At 50.4% G+C, this 21,857-nt stretch overlaps 1 protein-coding gene across 11 annotated transcripts in view; it reads left to right on the top strand.

Moving 5' to 3' along the window:
* CACNA1B (calcium voltage-gated channel subunit alpha1 B) overlaps nt 1-21,857 on the top strand; it is a 291,532-nt gene that overhangs the window by 183,925 nt on the left and 85,750 nt on the right. For 6 of the 11 annotated variants that reach the window (XM_058423110.1, XM_058423105.1, XM_058423107.1 and 3 more), the window contains exons 17-20: nt 181-298; nt 7,017-7,084; nt 13,271-13,377; nt 20,461-20,523. In XM_058423110.1, coding sequence (XP_058279093.1) covers nt 181-298; nt 7,017-7,084; nt 13,271-13,377; nt 20,461-20,523 — 356 coding nt within the window. The remainder of the gene's footprint in view (nt 1-180; nt 299-7,016; nt 7,085-13,270; nt 13,378-20,460; nt 20,524-21,857) is intronic. The other 5 variants (XM_058423109.1, XM_058423112.1, XM_040083300.2 and 2 more) reach the window with 1 other exon arrangement.

The following is a 21,857-nucleotide window of genomic DNA, read 5'->3' as shown; positions in this document are numbered from 1 at the left end:
GGGGCTGAGGCCGCCCCAGCCCAGAGCAGAGCGGGACAATCCCTCCCTGCCCACCCGGTGATGCTGTGCCTGGTGTCCCCCACGTGCTCCTCAATTCCCAGGAACATTCCCGTGGCTTTGCTCTGCCTGGCTCCCCCAGAGCTCTTCCCGTGCCTGACCCTGTCCCTGTGCCCCCTGCAGATCCTCACCGGGGAAGACTGGAATGCTGTGATGTACCACGGGATAGAGTCGCAGGGCGGCGTCCACTCGGGAATGTTCTCCTCCATCTACTTCATCGTCCTCACCCTCTTCGGTAACTGTATCCTCCCATGGATGTCCTCGGTGGCACAGGCCTTCCCAGGCTGCTAGAAATCCTCACTTTCCCCTAAATTCTCCCAGCCTTATCCTTTAAAAGCCAAATTATTGCCGTGGGTTTGCTCCTGAAGGTGACTCGTCCGACTTGGTGTCGCTTTTTTTAGGGCAACGTAAGAATTTTTAATTTAATTTGAAGAAATTTCATTTTAATTGCCGTGTTTTACCTTGAAAATGTTCTGTTGGGAGTGAATTTAGATTGTGGGAGAAATAATTGAGGGCAGGTCAGAGCAGGACCTTGAGTATCTTCACAAACAGTTTGTTGTTAGTCAGGGGAGGATTGAGATGGGTTTGGTGGAGATGAGCAGATGATGGTGGAGATGAGGCTCCGTTCTCTTGGTGCCTTTGTCTAGGGCACCTTAACCAGCCGTGCTGTCCCCAAATGCTCCAAATTATCTCATCTCCACATAACGCTTAAAATTTAATTCTGGATCTTGGGTTTCAGGTTCTGGGAGTGTTCAGAGTTGCAAGCCTTGGCACATGAAGTGTCTGTTCTGTTCTTCTGAGGGATGGAAATCTCCCGAGGGTAACAAGAACCTGGGAGCTTTCATCCCCCAAACATCCCAGGGCGCCAGGGAGGCAGGGACACCGGGCTGGGATTTGGGAAGGGAGGCTGTGTTTTCTGTGTATCTTATATTTTATACACAGACAGGCAGAGCAGCTCCCTGATGGAGCAGCTGGGTGTGAAAGGGGAGCCAGGAGGGCAGAGGGGCTGTGGTGGCCCCGTCCCTGTCCCAGTGGTGGCTGATGCTCTGTGACAGTGCCAGCACCAGCCAGCTCCAGCGCCACTGGTGTGAGGACACTGCCCTAAGCTGCACCAGGGCGGGTTTAGGCTGGATATTAGGGAGAAGTTCTTCCCAGAAAGAGTGGTTGGGCACTGGAAGGGGGTGCCCAGGGAGGTTTGGATTCCTCAGACACCCGGAGGTGTTTAAGGAAAGATTGGATGTGGCTCTGGGTGACAAAGCGGTGTCAGGTCTAGGTGGGACTTGATCTCAAAGGGCTTTTCCAGCTTAGTTATTCTGTGATGGTGTGATGGATTCTGTGATTGATTCTGTGATTGTGTGATGGATTCTGTGATTGATTCTGTGATTCTGAGGCTGTAGCAACAAGCTGTGTGGAGCCAGAGGGAGCATCCCTAAAACAGGAAACCAGGAATGTGGCAGAGCCGAGGCAGCCCTGGCTGCTTTGTTTGCTCTGCAAAGTGGGACGAGGGTGCCCCAAAGGGGGGTGAGGGTGCCCCAAAGGGGGGTGACAGTGGCCCAAAGGGGTGTGAGGGTGCCCCAAAGGGGTGTGAGAGTGCCCCAAATGGGGGTGAGAGTGCCCCAAAGAGGGACGACTCCAAAGCGGGATGAGAACGCCCAGTGCTGCTGCTCCACTCGGGAGCTCCCACGAGGATTTCCCTGCTCGCTGGTTACAGTCCCTTTTTTCTTCTTTTCCTGGGAGTCCTGTTTGGGCCGGAGGTGCAGGAGAAAGGGAGGGTGAATTGGGCTAAAGACAGAGTTCCTGCAGGAGTGGGCTGCTCCAGCTGGAGTGGAAGAGACAAAACGTGCCATGTCCGACACTGGTGCCAAGGATGGAAGAGCAGTGCCCCAGCCCTTGGGCTTTGCTGGAATTTTCTCCTTCAGGATGAGGAGCAGGAACAGAGAAGAGCAGAGCAGTGGGAGCTGTGCCTGTCACACGAGTGTCTCCATGGGATTGATCCCGTTCCGTGGCAGCAATGCTCAGACATCTCCACGGCCCCTTCAGAAGCACCAGGCTCTGGAAAACTGGGTCAGTGGAGAGCAGGGAGGGAGGGAGAGCTCTAAACCCTCCGGGCTTGGCATTTGGAAATGAGATTAAGCTGTAATCAGGCTTGACAGCACAGCTGAGGGAGGGACTTTTCACCTCCCAGCTGCCAAGATCCCAGCGTTCTTGAGGAGCAGGGCGTTAATTCCCTTCCTCACCTTTAATCCAGGGGACACTTCTCCCTTGTCTCTTGGTTTTCATTACCAGGGAAAGAGCAGGGGATGTTCCAGAGGAGGGGATCTGCTGGCCCTGCCATGGATTTGGGATTTGGAGAGTGGGAACCTTACCCACCTGCTCCCTACATCTCATCCTGGCAGGTGCAGCTCTCTTGTTTTCCCTCCTGCTGCTGAGGGGATCCAGGGGGCCTTTCCTGAATCCCTCCAGACATCTCCAGTGCCTCTCCCTCTCCCTTTGCCCACAGCCCCGTGCTGGTGACTCCTCGGGCTCCTTGGATGTCACTGGGGGTTTAGGAAGGAAGGAGGATGTGCCAGGTGGGATTCTTGGATCCTCCCTGAGTGCTGCAGGTGGGGATGGGTTTGCTGCAGGTGAGGTTCTGTGAGCACAGAGAGAGAGAGGGGGAAGAATTGGCTGACAAAGACTAACACTGCTGAGAAAAAACTTCTGGAATGTCCTGGAAGGTTGTTTGTTTTTCACCAACTTCTGAAGTTTTTCAGCTTTAAAGAGAAGCTGTGGGTGCCCCTGGATCCCTGGAAGTGCCCAAGGCCAGGCTGGACAGGGCTTGGAGCAGCCTGGGACAGTGGGACATCAGCTTTAAGGTCCTTCCAAACCATTCTGGGATTCTGCAATACCTCAGATAATCAGAGCTATAAACCTGATACAAATCTCTGAATTCCTATGGGGATTTACATCCCTGTTGGAGAATCAGAGGCCTGGCCTGGATAGTCTTGATGGAAATTTAGTCTGAGAGCATCAAGCCTTTCACAGGGAGCTTGTGAGGGCCCTCCTGCAGCCCTGCTGGCCTCAAACACTGCAGGAGAGGGCTGGGGAGGATGAGGGGTCCAACCTCTCCCAGGTCTGTTTCCCCTGGGAATTGCAGCAGGAATTGATGTCTGAAGCAGCATTTCAGTCAGGTCAGGGCTGTGCAGCAGCTTTGCTTTGGATGCTGAGAGTGAAGCAGCAGAAGGGATTTGTCCCTGAGAGGAGGCTGGGCTGTGTCCCTTACCAGGGATCTCAGTCCTCAGGAACCTCAGCATCTGAAAATCAACTTCAGTTTGCCAGGAAAGAACATCCTCTGCAGGAGGTAAGGTAATTATTGATGCCCACGGTGCTGCAGGGTTAAGGACAGGTGAGTACAGGGTGAGGCACCTCGGGGACACCTTCCCAGAGCCCAGCAAGCACCACAGGGACACCCCACAGGGAGCACTGAGAGCTGTGATCAGCTTAATTGTGATTAGAAACACAGAATCACTGGATATCCTGAGCTGGAAGGGTCAGCAGGGATGATTAATTTAATATAAATTCATTATTAGATTAGGTTATTGTGACTGTACTGCTCTATCTTGGGATTTCCGAAAGGTCTCCCTCTACCTTATCGAACTCCCTCCTAAAAGCTTTAAAAATGTTCTTTTTTTCCCTGCAATGTGGTGTTGTTGTTGGTTTTTTTTTTCATTTGTCACACAAGGCTTTGCCATACCTCCCCGCGTGGCTGTGCTGAGAATTTCCTAAGTGGACTTTTGGCTTTTGTTTTCTTGCCCATTTTGTTTTCTTACATCAAAGTCTGAGCCCTTTGGGATGCTGAACTTGGGTTCCCCTGCTGGGAGGGGCTTTACTGTCACCTTGGGAACTTGGCCATTTGGTGAGGCCACTTTTAGGAGTTTGGGGACACTGGATCAAACCTTGGGGAACTGGGATGGGGGATTTGGGCTCAGCTGGCCACACCTGCTGTTTTTAAACCTGAGGGACTCATCTCTCCTCCCAGAGCTGCTCAGGGCTCAGTGATCATTCCTTTTCCTGAAGAAGGAAGGTTGGGATGGTGCTGGATTCTGCTGCTCCTCGTTGCTCTTGGAATCCACTTTTAGTTCTTTGAATCCATTTGCTTTTGCGACGGATCAAGGCAAGGAAAAGTTTGTTTTTCTAAGAGGGAAGTGTCTCATGTTACGTCTCCATTTCCAGAGAGCCTGTGTGGAACCAGAAATGGTTTAATGAAAGTTTTATGATTAAAGCAACAACAGGATTTGGCCCATTTTCCAGGAAATTACACCATGCCTGCCTTCACTGTTATCCACTTAATTGATAAATTGAGGCATCTGTTGAGACAATATAAAAAAAAGGAAAAAAAAAAAAAAACAAAAACAAAACCACAAACAACAAACCTCCAAGAAAGGCTGCAGAGGAGCCTGAAGAGCAAAGCAGGAACTGTCTGGAGGATGCTGCCCTTCCCTGGCCCTCCAGTGCCAGGCAGGAGGTGATTCCTGGCTCCAGGCACTGCCTCGTCCCGGTTACACAGCCTGAGCTTGGGAGAAATTTGGGAATCCCCCAGCTCTGCAGAGAGGACTGAGGGACCTTTTTTGGGGCAGAAACCCCCAATTCCAGACTGTGTCTACTTGGGAATGGATCAGGCCAGGCTGATCTGACAAAAAGCAATTGATTCCATTTCCAGGGGCTGCTTGTGTTACACGAGCCACTTCCAACGGGTGTGGGAGGGAAAAAACCCAGAGGAAAAAACCCGAACACCCAGCACAGCCCGGGGGTGCCCTCAGCCCCCCACCCTCAAAGAAAAGTGGGAATTAATGTCCTTGTAAGGGACAACTCTGGCTCTTCGTGGGAGGGGTGATGATTCCAGCAGCGTTCTCCTGTTCCGTATCCGCTGAGCTCCAGGTGTTTCACCCACTCCTCGCTGTCCTGCTGGCACGGAGGAAGGAGCAGGTGATGGATCACATTCCAAACCCCCCTCTGTCCCTGAGGAATCATCTCCCAAGGGAAAAAAAAAACCCAGAAACCAGGAGAAATGCTGGTTCCTGGCTGGAGAAACCCCGGAGCTCTGTGTCCGTGCCCTGCGGGGTTTGGCAGTCGGGGAGGATGCAGGAACATCCGAAGGGATGAATCCAGCTCTGGATCTGATGGGCATCCAGGCTCTGCAGACACTCCCTCAGAGGGAACTGGCGCTGGGAATGCCTGGTTCTGCACTCTGCTGGGTAAAACCCTGCAGAAGGGAAGCAGAGGGGCCTGGAGCTGCTGCTTCGGGCCAGCTTTGGTCCCTGCCCGCCTCGGGAAGTTTCCTGCTGTGTGTGGGACAGGGCCCTGCAGACCCGGGCAGGGAGGAGCTGCAGGGACACCGGGGCTGCTGTCTGTGAGCGGGGATCACCCTGCAGCACTCCTGGCTCCTCTGGCTGTCAGCAACCCCCAGGCAGCCTCCGGGGGATGGGAGACACGGGAAGGGCACTGAGGCTTCCCAAAAATCTCCCTGCGGGCTGGCAGTGCCCTCAGAGCTCGTCCCTGGCCTCTCCTGCCCTCCCAGCAGGGATTTCTGCCTTTCCCCTCTCACCATCCTCACCCCAGTTCTGCCCTTCTCACCCCACAGCTCAAGGCAGGGGAACGTGGACCTGAGAGAAAATCCCGGGATGGTTTGGGTTGGAGGGGGCCTCAAAGATCACCTCATCCGTGGGCAGGGACACCTCCCACTGTCCCAGGCTGCTCCAGCCCCAGTGTCCAACCTGGCCTTGGGCACTGCCAGGGATCCAGGGGCAGCCACAGCTGCTCTGGGCACCCTGTGCCAGGCCCTGCCCACCCTGCCAGGGAACAATTCCTGCCCAATCTCCCATCCAGCCCTGCCCTCTGGCAGTGGGAGCCATTCCCTGTGTCCTGTCCCTCCAGCCCTCGTCCCCAGTCCCTCTCCAGCTCCCCTGGAGCCTCCTGCAAATACCTGGATTAGTTTCCTAAACTCCTGCAGCACTTTCACTGGGTTTATTGCCCATTCCCGTGGACATTCCTGTCTGGAGGAGCAAACAGCTCTGGAGTGAGTGACTCTCCTGTCCCCAGGGGATGTGCAAGAGCCAAATGCTCCTGCATTTTCTCCTTGGGAGATTGCTTGTGCCGTGGTTTTGCTCTGCTTGCCCTCCTTCCCCGCGCAGAGGTAGCTGATTTATGGCTGTGCTGGGGCTGGTGTGCAGCCACAGGGCTGGAATAACAATAAACTCAGCGATAGCTGGAATCATTAAGTGGAAAAATGCAAGTAAAATAGGAATAACTAATTCCAGGCCAGTGTTGTGTCTCAGTGATGGAATGCAGAGCTCTGCTGAGAGGCCTGGGCTGGCACTGCCCTGGTTTAGCTGGGCTCTGGGCGCTCTGAGCTGGGCTTAGGGGCTGTTTTATCAGCAGAGCTCATTTTCGGGGCTGGGCGTGCTGGGCCCTGTGTGGGGCTCAGCACCCTCATTGCCATCCCGACTCCAGAGGGGTAAGCCAGGATGGTTTCCTCCCGGCAGCAATCACCTGACATTCCTTTTCCCATGCACTCCGTGACTTTATACAGCTCTGTGTACATAAAATATAAACGTTGGCTCAAAATGACCAATTTCCTGCAGCTCCGCTGGTTGTCCTTTCAGACAAGAGGGGGAAAATGAGGGTGAAATCTGCATTTCTGGGCTGGAAAAACCAGGGGCTGTGGGGCCTCTGGGAGCAGCAGGAGGTCCCACCCTGCCCCTCTGATGGGGTGAAGCCCCTCAGGTCCTGTCCCCTCTCCAGACACGTGCCAGGGACACAAAAGTGTGTCCGGCCCCTGCAGGGCCAGGGGTGAGCTGGGAATGGTGGCAAAACTTCTGGGGATCAATCCATAAAACAGCAAGGGGGGAAAGGGGGGCAGCAGGAAGGGAATAATTGCCGTCTGTGCTGCCTGGAGAGCTTTTCCTCAGCTGCTCCCAAAGATACCCTCCTGAACGTCTTCCTGGCCATCGCTGTGGACAACCTGGCCAACGCCCAGGAGCTGACCAAGGTAGGTGGGACATTCCTGTGCCTTCCAAAGCAGGGCTGACACCCTGGGGTGTCCCCTGGAGCCCTGCTGCACCCCTGGTTTGCACTGCTGGGAGGTTTGTTCCCCTTCGGTTTCTTTATTTCCTTTAAAGTTCTCTATCCGGTTTATCCCAGAGTGGGCATTGCTCATCTCACATCTTGTTTCCAAGAGCAGAGGAAATGCGATTATCAGGGTTTTTTTGCCGACTGGAAGCTCAGAAAGGAGCAGATTCAGGCGTTGTGGTGGTGTTTTTGCACCTCTGGTGACCAGTTTGCACTGCAGAGAGGTTTATTCCCCTTTCAGGGTGCAGGGAATATTTTGTGTTTAGTTTGGTCTCACAAATTCAGTTTTTCCAGTCAGCTCCAGGCAATTCAATCTGCAGAGGCTGTTGTGAGCACTCAGGGCAGGTGTTGGAATATTCCTGCCTCTCCACAGGTGAGAGAGAGATCAGAGGCAGAGAGCCAGGTCCTGGCAGGGGATGGGAATGCCGCTGCTGTGACTTTGCTGGATGTGGACACAGGTTCCTGTGTTCTGTGTCCATTCCCCAGGGAGAATAGCTCAGCCCCGGGGTTGTGAAGGGAGGATGGGGTCAAAGTCCCCCCAAATCACCGCAAACCCTGCAAATTTTGGGGTAAAACATCCCCCAAAAAACACCAAGATCCCCAAATTTGGGACCCCTCAAACTCCTGGGACTCCCAAATTTGAGCCAAACCCCTGCAAAAAAAAAAAACCACCCCAGAACCCCCAAATTTGGGGTAAAATCTCCCCAAATAACACCAAACCCCCCAAATTTGGGGTCAAACCACTCCTAAGCCACTGCAGAACCTTCACATTTGGGCTGAAATCCTGCCCCAAACCACCGCAAACCCCTCAAATTTGGGGTCAAACCAATGAAAGCACCGCTGAACCCCAAAATTTGGCAGGGTTGGGTGTTATTTTAAGGGGATCTTACCCCAAATTTGAGGGGTTTGGGGGGCTTTTTTGATATTTGGGTTATTACACAGTTTAGATTTCTTGGCGTACTCAGGTGGATATGTGATGAGAATTAAGGGGGTTTTTTGCACATTTTTAGCTTTTCTCACCCCTTCCTGTGCTGCTGCCCCGGGCACCAGTCACAGCAGTGACCTGCCGGGGGCAGAGGCAGCAGCGGCTGTGTTTTATAACTTTAATTTCTTCACTCCTGCCAGTGGCACAGCTCTGCCCGGTGCTGAGGCAGCAGCAGGCACAGGTGGCTTTGCTTTGCAGGGAAAGGTGCAGCAATTCATGCTCCTGGATCCCTGGAAGTGTCCCAGGCCAGGGATGGAGATGGAGCAGCCTGGGATGGTGGGAGGTGTCCCTGCCTGTCGGATTATCCCTTTTTCTGACCCAGAGATGGGGCAACTGAGAGACATTTTATGAACTTTTAGTCCATCTTCAGTCTCATGTGAAGGGTGAGATGGTGCAGATGTTACAATTCACGCCGTCACAGTCAGAAGCCAAACTATTTCCTAATTACAGTCCATTATCAGCGTGTCTTGGCCTATCAGCTTTTGCCACACCATGCTGCCAATGCCTTAAAGCCAATCATCTAAAATTACCCCTTGTGAGTTTTACTACAATCCACAGTTTTATTTCTCCAAGGTATCCAGTTGTATTTGCAAGGCCGTCATTTGGAGCTTGTTTCCAGTTCCATTTCTCTCTCAGCGATGTCTGTCCCATCCCATGGCCTTTCTCAGCCAGCATTTCTCATCTCAGAGTTTGCACACAGATGCACAAGATTCCTTGTGTGAGCCTTCTGGCAGGCTTCGAGAATCCCCTACAAATCCATTTCTCACGCCTGCCCATGGCAGGGGTGGCACTGGATGGCCTTTAAGGTCCTTCCACCCCAAAGCATCCCATGGAACTGTTCAAAACCCACGGAGATGTGGTGCTCAGGGTTAGTGCTGAGGTTTGGGGTTGGCCTGGCACTGCTGGACTCGATCTTTTCCAGCATTTATGGCTCTTTGGATCCCCACTGCAGCTCCACACTTCAGGGACATGAGGTTTCCCCGTTTCCCACCTTCCTCCAGCTGCTGAAGACCAAACCAGCCAAACGTTCCCAGTCAAACCCCACATCCCTGCTGCAGCTGAGGTTTCTGTGAGCACAGAAACAGCTGAGCTGCTCTCTGCCATCTCCCCTCGTCCCGCAGGACTGCCTCCAGCTCCCAGCTTCTCTGGAGCTGTTTCCCAACACACCCCTCAAACAGCCTGGTGGCTCCCAGGTGAAAAAGGAACGTTCCAATTCCGTGTTCTGCATCCCACCTCCCTTAAAATGCTGCTCGGGGCTGTGTTTAATGCCTCTCTGTTGTTTTGGAGCTTTTCCTTTTTTATTTATTTTCTTAAAATGGGATTTTTTTTTTTTCCCTTTCAGCAGCTCAGCTGTTTGTGTGCTCACAGAAATCTCCAGCCTGGAAGCAAAGATCCTCCCAGATTTGTGGGCATCCCTTGCACGTGCTAAGGGGGGGCAGGGATGAGATCCAGCACAATTCTTGGATAATGAAGCTCATCCTCCTTCTTTCTTAATCCTTTAAGTGCTTTCTTGTGAATATTTCAGCAGCTGACGGGGGGGAGGGTTAGAAACCTGACTTCGGAGATGTTTATAAAGTCTAATTCAATATTGCTGGATTCTGCAGCATTGCCAAATCATAAAGCTTCTCCAAAAACTCTCTTGGGGATTTTTTTTTTTTAATTTTATTTATGATCCCCCCCAAATCACTGGGGCTTTCAGAAGAGGAAAAAGCTAAAATTCGATGACACATACCTGGAGAGTGAGGGATTTCCTGCTGAGTAAATATGATTGTGCAAGCCCCCAAAATGGCCCAGAGATACAAGGAAGTTGCTCAGGAGTCAGTTGGTCCCAGGAGACTTTCCTGACATTTATTCTGGGAAATTAATTGAGATCAGTGCTGAATTTAATGTGAGTGGACCAGGAGCAATTGAAGTTGCCTCTGTTTGGGGAAGACAGAAAAACTTTCCTGCCTCAGGACTGGAACATTTCAACCTTCCCCACTTGTGGATGCTAATTTGGATTTCTTTATGTGGCCTTTTCACCATTTCTGGGCGTTGTGACCTGTAAGAGAAGTTCTCAGAGCTGGGACTATATTTAACTGCAGCCTGATCATCCTGTGGCTGTTACAGAACTCACCAGTGCTTAGGAGTGACTCCTTTTTGGGGGGAAAAAAAATCAAGAATCACCACCTTTGCTTTCAGTCTATAAAAAATCTGCCCCCAGGTCCCTCTCCTGATCTTCCTGTTCTGGCCTTGAGCTGACCCAAACTCTGCCAAACCAATTTTTAGTGATTCCTGAGAACTCTCCTGAATCCCTTTGGGTTCCCTAACTTTTTGGTTTTTTTCAATGTATTGACAGATTTTTCTTCCTGTTCACTTACTCAGAGTGGAATCTACAATTGCCCCCAAAATTTGCTTTTCGAGTCTCTCTGCTGATCATCTAGAATGCCTCTGGTGACATCAAGCAGCTCCTGCTTTGTCCTCATTAATCCGGAGTGTAAAACCACCGCAACCGAGGTTTTCTTTCCCTAGATATCTTCAAGCAGGAAGTGTTCTCTCATCTCTGTCCGCTGCCAGGGATCCCTGAAAAAGCAGGATTAAAATCATGTATGAGGGACGTGGGAATTTTATATAAATTTGCAAAAAATTCTTGAGGTATTTCTGGACCGAAGGGAGTGGCCAAAGCAAGAACATCCATAAATCCCCCTCCTTCTTCTCCCCTGTGGAAAAGGCTTTAACTGGCTGAATGAATTAAAGAAAATCCAGTGTTAATGATGCACATCATGATGGGTGGCACCAAAAATGGGTTTTACCCCGCGAGAAATTGATTTACATTAAGATTTAGAGCTCTAGGAAACAGAGCCATAAACCAGGGACGTCCTTATGGCCAGAGCCTCACCTGCCCCTGCGAGATGGGGGGGACAGTCTGAGCTGTTCGGAGCTCCAGGGTGAGCTGGAATTTTAAATACCACCGAAAAAAATAAGTCCTTTTTGGAGTCATCTGCAATATCTGCATGGAAGGAGCTACAGAATGTTATAAAGCAAACATCTGCTGAGGGCTGGGCTCATTGTGAGTGAGGAGCAGCTGCCTTTGGGTGCTCCTCCCGGAGATCAGATCCGGCACAATTGCAGAGGCTCTCGGGAGAATGGAGCAGAAGCCACGAATTTAAAAGAGGTTTTAAAACCTGCAGCTGGTGCTTTAGGGGCAGAGAAAGAAAAACCAGCAGCCTCTGGTTTTAAGGCTGCTGGAGATCCCTCAAAGGAAGGAATAACTTGAATGTACCTGGAGGATGAAAGGAAAGCCTGAAAGATTTTTTTATTTATTGGGGTTTTATTCCTTTTAAAACTTGTGTCCTGAGGATAACATTTCTGCTGGGCTGAAAACAGTTAATTTTCTTCCCAGGGGCTGGGTTTGTGTGGGAAACAAGGATTTGTGGATGTTTTGTTGTCGCTGAGCAGCCGCCCCACAGAGCGCAGGGGGGAACGCTGCGGGGCACAAGGATTTGGGGACGCACAGCTGGGACAGCTGAGCCCAGGGCTATTCCAGACAGAGCGACAACATCTGTCTGTCCCGGTCCTGTCCATGGAGGGAGCTCTGCGGTCCTGGGGGTGGCAAAACCTGGGATGGGAGATGTGGAATGAATTCCTTTCCCTGCTTGTCTCCACGGCTTTTCCTTTCCCAATTAAAGTGAATTTATCCCAATCCATGGGTGCTTTGCTGTTTTCCCACCCCACCAGGGTGAAAGGGCTGAGGCTGTGGGCCAGCATTAAACCAAACACCCTTCATTTGCAACGAGCTCCCAAAGCTTTGATGAATTTACTGGAATTTGGCAGCTGAGAAATAACTGACTTTGTATAATTGCTCAGCAGGTTTTTATTCAGGCCTGGTTATAGAATTGCAAATATTTGCAAAGGGAAAAAGAAAAAGAAAAGGAAAAAGAAAAAAAACTTATATGGTAAGGATTTTTTAAATAATTTTTTTTTTTCCCCCTTCTGAAGGAGAAAAGGAAAACAGCTTCCAAATGAGTTCAGCTGAAGCAAACAGCACCAAAGGCAGAGAGAGGAGCTGTTTATGCAGATGGAATTCAGGGTGGATAAATCTCTGTAATTTCCTATTCCAAAGCTGGAGATCTGTCTGCTCTCGTTATTTTAATCACGACTCCTTCCAGCACTGCCCTGGGAGAGCAGAGGCAGACCTGTGGCATTCCGTAAAGTCGGACAGAAGAGCCTGTGACTGCTCTCAGTGTGGTTTTCCCTGGGTTTGTGAGATGCTGGCGTTGCTACCCGAGCTCTGTGCTTACCCTGCCATGACTTGACTTTATTCTGGTGAGAAAATTCCAGGAAAGTTCATCCTTGGTGACCACTGAAGGGGAACCAGGCTGTTTCTCTGGGTTTTGCTCTCACCTCAATGTTTAAGATCCTTACATTTTGAATTTTGAATTTATTTTTTTTTTTAATTAATATCCTTAATTTTGAGTTTTAGTGGTTCTTTTCATGTTGGGCTGGAAGAGAGAAATCCCAGTTCCAATCTTCAGGCACTTCTGTGCCACCTGAGGTTAAAAATCCTCGTGCTCCAGGGGGATGCAGGAAGCAGGAGCAGAGCCCTGCTTTGCTCTACAAACTCCTTTAATACGGTTCAGGTTTTGTTTTCTGAGTCCTCAGGGATCTGAGGCGGGTGTGAAGGACTGATGGGAGCAGGACCTGTCCCAAACCCATCGTTTTTTATTATTGTTTCAGAAAAGCGCCCTGGCAGGAGGTCAGGGAGGATTTGGGAGCCTGTCCCTGTGTTTCAGCAGGACGTTGGCTTTAGAGGTTGTTACACACACAGCCCTGGGATAAATGAGGAATTCCACCTGGAACTGTCTCGGGTCTCTCCCTGCTCCTTCCCCAGTGCTGTGTGCTGAGAGGAGACCCAGGAGAGCCACCAAAGTTTGTGAGGGTAAAAGTCCCTCTCCAAACCTCGCCTTTCTCACCTCAACTTCTGCCAAACCTGGGGCTCCTTGAGAGAAAATCTGCCCTAAACCCAAATCCCTGTGTCCTTGCAGCACATCAGTGGCAGCCACCCCCTCCCCAGGCCCCGGGGAGCTCTGCTCGTTGTTATTCCGTGATTTATTCCCTGCTTTCTCTCCTTTCGTGCCCCAGGACGAGGAGGAGATGGAGGAAGCCACCAACCAGAAGCTGGCCCTGCAGAAGGCCAAGGAAGTGGCCGAAGTGAGCCCCATGTCGGCCGCCAACATCTCCATAGCTGCGTAAGCACCTTTGATTCCTCGGGAGAAAATTCCCATTTTCCAGTGTCGCTGTGCGTCCGTCCAGCTGGAGCGTCCCGGGGGAGCTGGGGGCCCTCCTGCACCACTCACAGGCCAAATATTTCAGTGCTGAGCGCTTAATTAGGAGCTTAATGAAGGGTTCCGTTCTGTTTGGTTCTCTTTGTAGTGCCTCATCTTTGATTAATTGTATTTTAGGAGGATTTTATTTTTTTTTAAAGCTGTCCCAGGATAGATTTCACCAGGTGAAGTGTTAACATCCCTCTTTGGGTTTTTCATGAGGAGAGGGGTGTGTGCACAGAAAGAATTATTTCTGAATGATCTTGAGAATTCAAATGCTCAAAGGCATCCTCTTAAATAGCTGAAAAATGTGGGTTTTTTCATTTTTCATTTCATTTTCAAAGGGAAAAATTCCCTTTCCTTGCTGTTTGAAAGAGCTGGGTGGAATAAAATTAATTGCTTTGGAGGCAGGAACATCCATTTGGAATTCTCAGATGCCTGGATGAGGACCAGCCCAGGCTCTGTGATTCCAAATCCCTTGGAAAGCTTCGCCTTGGGCCCAACTTTTCCTGGATCCTAGAGGTGCAAAAATCAGGGAGAAATAGATTTGTCCAGGTTCCTGTGTTTCAGATGTCCCTGGAGATATCCAAGTGTTGGATGGACTTGGAGCAACCTGGGATAGTGGAGGGCTGGAATGGGATGGGATTTACGGTCCTTGAACCCAAACCATTCCATGATTCTCTTCTGGGATACCTCGCAGGGATTTGCTGAAAAGGTTCCTTGAACTCTTCTGGAATTTCAGCATCAGCACCAGAAAGTTTGGTCCTGCATTTTACTGGGAGCTGCTGATGTTTTCCAGACCCCTTTTACAAGGGAGACCTCCAAGGGCTGGAGAAGCTCAAGCATAATAAAAACAAATTTCCTGCTCAGTTTCATTGGAAAAAAACCTGAACTGCAGCCGGATTCTTTTGGTGGAAATCTCTTTTTACAGGGATTTTAATCCACTTTAGCAAAGACAAAAGGCCAAGTGGAGCCAGTTTGTTACATGTGAAGGAAAAGAATATTATTAATTTGCCTATTTTATTCTTCTTACCATTTTATTTTGTCATTACTGCTGTAATCAGTTCCTATTTATGCTCTGGCTGTTTGATGGTTTTAAATACCACTTTTCCCTTACAATTATTTTCTGGCCAGCCTTGAAAAGGAGTCAAACGAGGATAATTGCTCCTGCTCTTTGATGAATTTCTTGGTTCTGGTATTTTAAAATGCAAGATGATGATGGTGCTTATTTGCTACTGTTTTAATCAAAGCGTTTTGCAGGGGAAGATTTCTTAGAAATCAGCAGAAAAAAACCCAACTCATTTCCATGGAGCTAAGGTTGAAACTGCTGAAAATCACCTTCCCCCGTGATTTTTCGCCAGGTTTTCAAAAGCACAGGGAGAGTTTTGTGGCAGCAATTCGAAACTAGGACAAAAATGTGGATTTTTGCTTATTTTGCCTTATTGAGTCTGGCCTGCCCCGGTTGTGTGAAAATTCTCATGAAAGGATGGTTTCCACATCTCCTGACCCTGGCACCCCTGTGACATCTCCTTGGCCGTGCTGCAGGGCCAGGCTGAGCCTCCCACGGCCCTCACAAAGCTCACGGGGCTTTGCTTTGGGGGAAAAAAGCAGCATTTAGGTCCAGAGGTTGATGCCCAAAGGGATGATGCCCTGCAGGAACAGGCAAGGGAGGAGTCAGGAGTTTTTGGGAGATGGGAGGAGGGAGCTGCATGGATTGGTGGCTCGTGATCCGTGAGATTTGATTAATCCACGTCAAAGCAATTTGTTTTATACATAAATCCTGGAATAATCTGAGCCAGGGGAGACTCACAAGGATCAAATCCAGCTTCCAAGTGAACAACCCACACAGGCATGGAATGTCCATCCTCAGGGAGCTCCCCTAAAGCCTGGATTGGGGTGTGGTTTGCAGCCCCTAAACCTTGGATATCTCTCCAGTACAGTCGGGCTGATTTAGGAACCTTTTGGCACCCAAATCCACCCCAGCACTTCATTTCTCCTGCTCTGAATCCCCACGGTGCTCTGGGGGTGGAGCAGATGTGACCACGGCAAGTCGTGGCAGATCAGATCCAGAGCTGGACACGCCAAAAGTGCTGGATGTTCTTAAAAATGGGATTTTTGGCAAGGGGAAATATCACCAGAAACCAACCCCCTGTAAAACTCGGGTACAAAGAACTGAGACTGCAGCCCCTGTAGGATTCAGTGAGCAAGGCCTGGGAAAACTCTAAAGGTGGCTCTACCCAGTCAGTTTGTATTTGTACTTTCCCCTCAGGAATATATATATATATATATATATATATATAAGTTTTATAGTTTAATCTTATTTTTCCAGTAAGTGAACATGGATTTCTCTAACAACAGCAGGCATCGATGGCATGGGTCGATATTCTGAAAACACTGACATTCCCCTGCCTGCACCAGTCCAAACAGGGTGCTGGCAGAAAGCACCACAACTTGGATTTTCTCAGTCACGACGTTCATGTTCCCAGTGTTTGGCCACAGAGGTGACAGAGCTGTCCCTGGGCTGAGCCTGGTGAAAAGTCACGGTGGTTGTGCTGCCTCAGGGCTGGGGGACCCTTCCCTTCCCTTCCCTTCCCTTCCCTTCCCTTCCCTTCCCTTCCCTTCCCTTCCCTTCCCTTCCCTTCCCTTCCCTTCCCTTCCCTTCCCTTCCCTTCCCTTCCCTTCCCTTCCCTTCCCTTCCCTTCCCTTCCCTTCCCTTCCCTTCCCTTCCCTTCCCTTCCCTTCCCTTCCCTTCCCTTCCCTTCCCTTCCCTTCCCTTCCCTTCCCTCTCCTGCTCCAAGCACTGAGTGTGGCTCCCCCTAAACCTCCTCAAGCCCTTCCCACGGTGTTGGATCCTCCACCTCTGGCATTTTTCCCGTGCCAGTACAGGGTGAGCTGTGCCTGAAGAGGGATTTTTCTGGGCTCTGCGGCTTACGAGGTTTTTGTTAATTCCACGAGGTAACAGATCACAGTTGCAGCCCGACCCAAGGGGATCATTTAATCACTGGTTCTCCTGCCCCAGCCTCCCCTCCTAAACAAGCTCCATCAAATTTGCACACGCAGTGCCTTGGAATTGTCCCCATGTCCCTGCTGCTCTGCTCTGAGCTCCATTTATTTTGTTGTTACTAAATATCATTTCCTAAGCATAAGGACCGGTTGTTATCCAGTGTTCCAGCCTGCTCAGAGGCTCTGAAGAGGCACCTTCACTTTCCCACCTGGAACTGGGTGTTGGAAATTGGTTTGTGATTGATGGATCCTGGGGATCTCCTTTAACACCAGGCTCATCACTGCACTGCTGGGCAGGGATCCTTCATCTTTCATCTGCCTCACAACACCCCGCACTTGGTTTGGAGCTCCCAGAAATTCCCCTCCTTCACCAAAGGGATTCACCTGAACAGATTTGTCTGATCACAGCTCCTTTTTCACATGGTGAACTCTAGCCTGAAAGGGCCTTTTTAATTTAGAGGCTTCTCAGGATGAAAAGCGATGCTGCTGCGTTGGTTTGGAGCCCCTGCTCCATCCAGCTCCCAGCATTTCTCTGCTCCACCACAGAGGTTCACCCCAGCAGATTTGTCTGAGCACAGCTGGTTTTTCACCTGGTGAACTCTACCCTGAAGGATTTATTCAGGATGAAAAGCGAGGGTGGTGCATTGGTTCTGTCACTGTTTGCAATGTTTGCCTGAAAACAGGAGATGTGTTTGATTCGAGCCCATTGTTTCATTCTTCTTTTTTTGTGATTTTTTTTTGTTGTTGTTTGTTTGTTTGTTTTCTGTTTAGCATTTTCCTTGCTTTGTTGTTTCTGGAGGTGAGTTCTGGGTTTGTTCAGCCCCTCTGTGTCATTTGCCCTGCTCAGCCTCTGCACCTGAGGGACTTCACAGAGCCAGGGGTCTTTAGGGCAAACCATTGGTGCAGCTTCCTTGGCAGCCAGCCCGGAGGACGGGGGACAATTCCAAGGCACTGGATGTCCAAAGCACTTTTCGGTGCCACTGCCAGTGGAAGGAAGAGCCCTCAGTCTCGTTTCCATGGATAACACAGAGACCCCAAAGCAAACACGTGTTTTTTTCCAGGTTTTTCCTGGCCTGATGCCTGAATTCCCCGTGTTTGGGTTCCTCCTCTGCCTTTCCCATCCCAGCCAGAGCTGCACCAATGGCCCGTACAAAAGGCGCTGCCACAAGCACACCCTGCCCGGGCAGGGCACACCTGGGGCTCAGATGGCACCCACAGCATTCCCCAGGGTGCTCTCCTCACCTCTTCATGGGACAAGCCTTAAAACAGCAATTTTTCAGCACCCCTAAATTTGTTGCACCCTGCCAGGTAGTCAGCCACACTCTGGGGAACTTTTTGCACTCTGTGATTTACGAGCTTTGGGTTTTTTTTTTTTTTTTAAATTCCATGATGTAATGGATTCCAGTCGTATCCAGATCCAAGGAAATCATTTAATCACAGGTGTGAGGTGTGAGTTTTGGGTGGGAGGAGAACTTGGGTGGTGGATGAAATGTTGTGGGCAGTGGCAGAGACAGCTCCTGGAGGTGGGCACCAGCCCTAAGCACAGTTTGTCACGTTGCCCACTGCTGCTCCAGACTTACTTGTGCCTCCCAGGACAACTTTCCAGCCTCCAAAGACCTCCTTCTGTCTCCAGGACTGCTTTCTGCTGGTCCCACACGGGGCTGTTCACAGAGCTGGTGCTGTGATTGCACAGGGGACAATGCCTGTCACAGTGAGCAAGGCAGAAAAGCCACCGACGGCGGCACCTCAGTCACCTCACCCTGACTCCTCTGGCCCTTTTGTACAGGTCTGGGGATGCAGGGAGGGGGGACCTGCTCTGTTTCTCCAGGTTTTCCATCTCGGAGGCTCCATGTTTTCCTTCTGTCTTGGGCTGATGTCCACATCTCTGTTGGGCTGTGGGGACCCAACAGGAGCCAGCAAGAAGCTGCCTGAACACCCAGCCCGTGCCCTGTGCTGTGCTGGGGGGTGTAGATTAGAAGAGGTGTTCTTTTTCTCTTGCTGGTTGTGATTTCTTCCCTCTCCTCCTCCCCTGGAGCGTGTCAGTGTGTGATGTTCTGATTCCTCCCGTTTTCCTTTCTGTCCTCACCCGTCGGTGTCGCGGCCACGCAGCCACACCCAAAGCCACTCTGGGCTCTGTCCCTCGCTCCTGGTAAGTAGCATCCGGTGAAAATCACCTCCTGCTGTCATTCTGCCCTGGAAAAGGAGGCTGTGCTGGCTCTGTGGTTTCACACACGGTGGCTCCGGGCAAATTTGTGGTTCCAAAAAGGAGGATCCAGCCCCGGGAGCAGAGCGGTGACCCGGGAGTGCTGCAGGAGCTGTGTCACGTTCCCTGCACGGGTGACAAGGACAGGGCGTGAGCTCCATCCTGCCCAGCACCAGAGGAGGCAGGGAGACACACAGAGGTTCGTGCCAGCCTCCCGCCGCGGGCTGTTCATGTGCTTTCAACAATTAAACCCCAAATCTCCACACGTCTTGCATGGCCTTGGCTCTGACTCCCAGGTAAATCGGGACAGCCCCGGGCATTCTCCTCCATCCCAAGTTTGCCCAAAGGAATTTCTTGGCCATGCCTGAGGAATTCATTCAGTTCTCTGCGGGATTTTGCTGCCAAAGAGTAAAAAGGTCCCCAGCTTGAGCAACCTGGAAATACTCATTCCCTGGCCAGCAGGCAGGACATGCCACCCCCACTCTGCCTCTGCTCCTATTTCATTTGGCACCAGAGAAGTGCAGAAGTCCTGAGGTTTAGGTAAAATACTTCACCTGGTTGCTCAGCAGATTATTTGCTTCAAGCAAAACTTTTATGATGCCTTCCATAATTTTTCTTATATTCACCCCAGGTTTCTGAACCTCTGGATTTGGTGTTATATTCATTATCTGAGCCAACGTTTCTGTTTTGAACAATCCATTAATTTTAATAAATGTAGATTTAAAACTCTGCTTCTGTGATACCCAGAGAACATTAGATTTTAACTGGGCCTTCTGGTTGGCTAGAATTGATTGGTAACAGATTTAAATGCTCGTGAAAGCAGGAGGAAAAATGCTGCAACTGAAAAGGCAAATCAGGAGGTGAAGGGATTTTATTTTCAGTCTTAGGGAGAGTTTTTGGAATGCTGTAGATTGATAAAAATGACCGTTTAGAGCTTGGAAAAAAGCCCCAGGCCAGGATCAATCAGCATATTTAAAATCCTGGTTTTCTGCATATTCCCTGCCTTTTCTGTCTGATTCAGTGATTGCCATATTTAGAACCCCCCCACATAAACGGTGTGGAGGAGATGGAGGAGAATCCACGAAATCCCTTGGGCTGCAGGAAGCTCCTTTCACCCCTGGGCCCTGCCCCGCTGAGGTTTTTAGGCCCCGTGACCCATTTTTGGGCAGTCTGAGCCAGGCCCATGCCAATCCCTGTCCAGGACAGAGATGGTGCCTCCAAGGAGCCCGTCTGAGGCAGGACCTGAGGAGAAGCTGCCGGGCACCAGCTGCTGGAGCTCAGGTGGATTTTGGAGCCTGAGGTCCTCCCTCCAGCCCTTGCTCCATGCTAAAGGTTGTTCCTGGTGCCAAGAGCAGGATGCTAATTCCTGGACCCTCCTGAAAAGGAGGATCTGCAGCACAATCCCCCCGTGGCTCCCCCCGGCCTCCCCCGAGGGGGCTCCTGCAGGACCTTGGCGGTGTGAGTACCAGGGAGCCCCGAGATCACCGTGTGCCTTTCGGTCACCTTTTCCTTTTGGCTCCCTTTTGGTTCCGTTCTGGACTCTTTGGTTGTGTCCCCGTTCTCCAGAGGGTGGTGTGTCCGTGGCTCCCACAGCCCTGGAGCTTGCCCGGTCTCCTCCCCGTCTGCACCCGACCGGACACGGCCTGTACGAGTCTCCTCCCGATGTCTTCTGTGGTTTCTCTGCTCCTTTGGTTTGGTTTCTTTTTTTTTTTGTTTTTTTTTCCTTTGTGTTCTGGTTTTTTTGGCTTTTTCTTTTCTCACTTTTTGTTTTCTTTGTTTGTTTTGTTTTTTTGCATGTGCAGTTTTGTAAAGCAAACTCGAGGTACTGTATCTCGCAGCTCGTCAGTCTCCAGCGTAAATTCACCGTGAGTTGCTCTCTGTTACGATATTCACTCAATGGATTTCTCATTTAGAGCTCTATAAACCTTCCCCTTCTCCTGGTGCCTTCACTCTCCCTGTGGTTTTTTCCCCCCCCAAACTCATTCCCATCGTTGTGGAAAGCCTCCAGACCAACATCCAGAGAAAGGACTGGAAGGTGCCATTGTCATTTGATGCTTGTGATTTGTGAGCAACTCTTGTGTCTCATACATTGACTGTGACATTTCCCCCTGTTCCTTCTTCCATTTTTCTCCCTTAATTCCTTTCCATCATTTCTCCTGAACTATTCTCTCTCCTGCTGTCTCCCCTCGTTTGATGGTTTGTTGTTCTCACTTGTATTTCTTTCTGTTCTCTGTGTTTATTCTGTGCTGGGCTGTTGGCTTTGATGTTCCACCAGTGTTTGCACTCTGGGTTCAGTGGGAGAACCAGGAGAGCCCTCTTGGAGGGAAAACTGGAGGAGGACTTCAAAAGAATTTTGGAAACGGGGTCCAAGTGAGACTAAATTGGAAAACTCTTGAAAACCTGGTTTTGTCTTTGCTCTCTGACCTTCTCGAGCTGGAGCTTAAAGCGACAGATTTTGTCCAAATGAGGCACTTGGCAACTCCTCCGGAGCTGGGGTTGAGCAAACACAGTGGAAAACTCTCACTCCATGTGCTTCCTCCCAATCCAATCCTGCTGGCTGTGCTGTGAGTCAGGGTGTGCTTTGACACCGAGCAGGTTGGTAAAAACATCACGACTGCTGCTGACTAACCCCAAACCTCCTCATCAGCTCCTGTCCCACCCCCGTCAGCGTCCTTTGGGTTATCCTTTAACTGTGTGACCTTGTCTTTCTTCTTTAATGCTTTTGGAGACTCAAGTAAGTGCAATTCCAGCCTGGGGGTTTGTCCTGCCCCACAGCAGGGACCAAGGTACTGTGAAGCCATGGAGCTTTTCCAGCAGCTTTTCCTCCCTGGTATTTCCCTGGGTGTTTGGGGGCTCCTTGTGCACTGGTGGATCTCGGACAAGCTGGGATTTAAAATATGTGGATGCTTTGTGTGAGTTTAACTTCTGTGATCAAGACTGAGCTGTTGTGGCTGCCTGAAGTAGGTGTGACCTGTCTGTGCCCAGGTCTGATGGCTCATGGGGAAAATTGGAGGAATAAACTAGATTTAGTCATCTTTTGGATCATTTCTTGCAATGTATTTCCTGGCTGCTGGGAGTTTTGACAGGCAGAAGGGTGTAGAGATGGATGAGCTGAATGTGCTTTTCTTTTTTCTCAGTGAGTATTCAGGAGCATTTCCTCAAAAACCTCCAGAAATCCTCCAGAAAAAAATAAATTAAA

Source organism: Hirundo rustica, chromosome 20 (assembly GCF_015227805.2).
Source record: "Hirundo rustica isolate bHirRus1 chromosome 20, bHirRus1.pri.v3, whole genome shotgun sequence".
In the NCBI taxonomy this organism is placed as follows: Eukaryota; Metazoa; Chordata; class Aves; order Passeriformes; family Hirundinidae; genus Hirundo; species Hirundo rustica.
The sequence above is the reverse complement of the archived record's forward strand: the minus strand, read 5'-3'. Positions and strand labels throughout refer to the sequence as shown.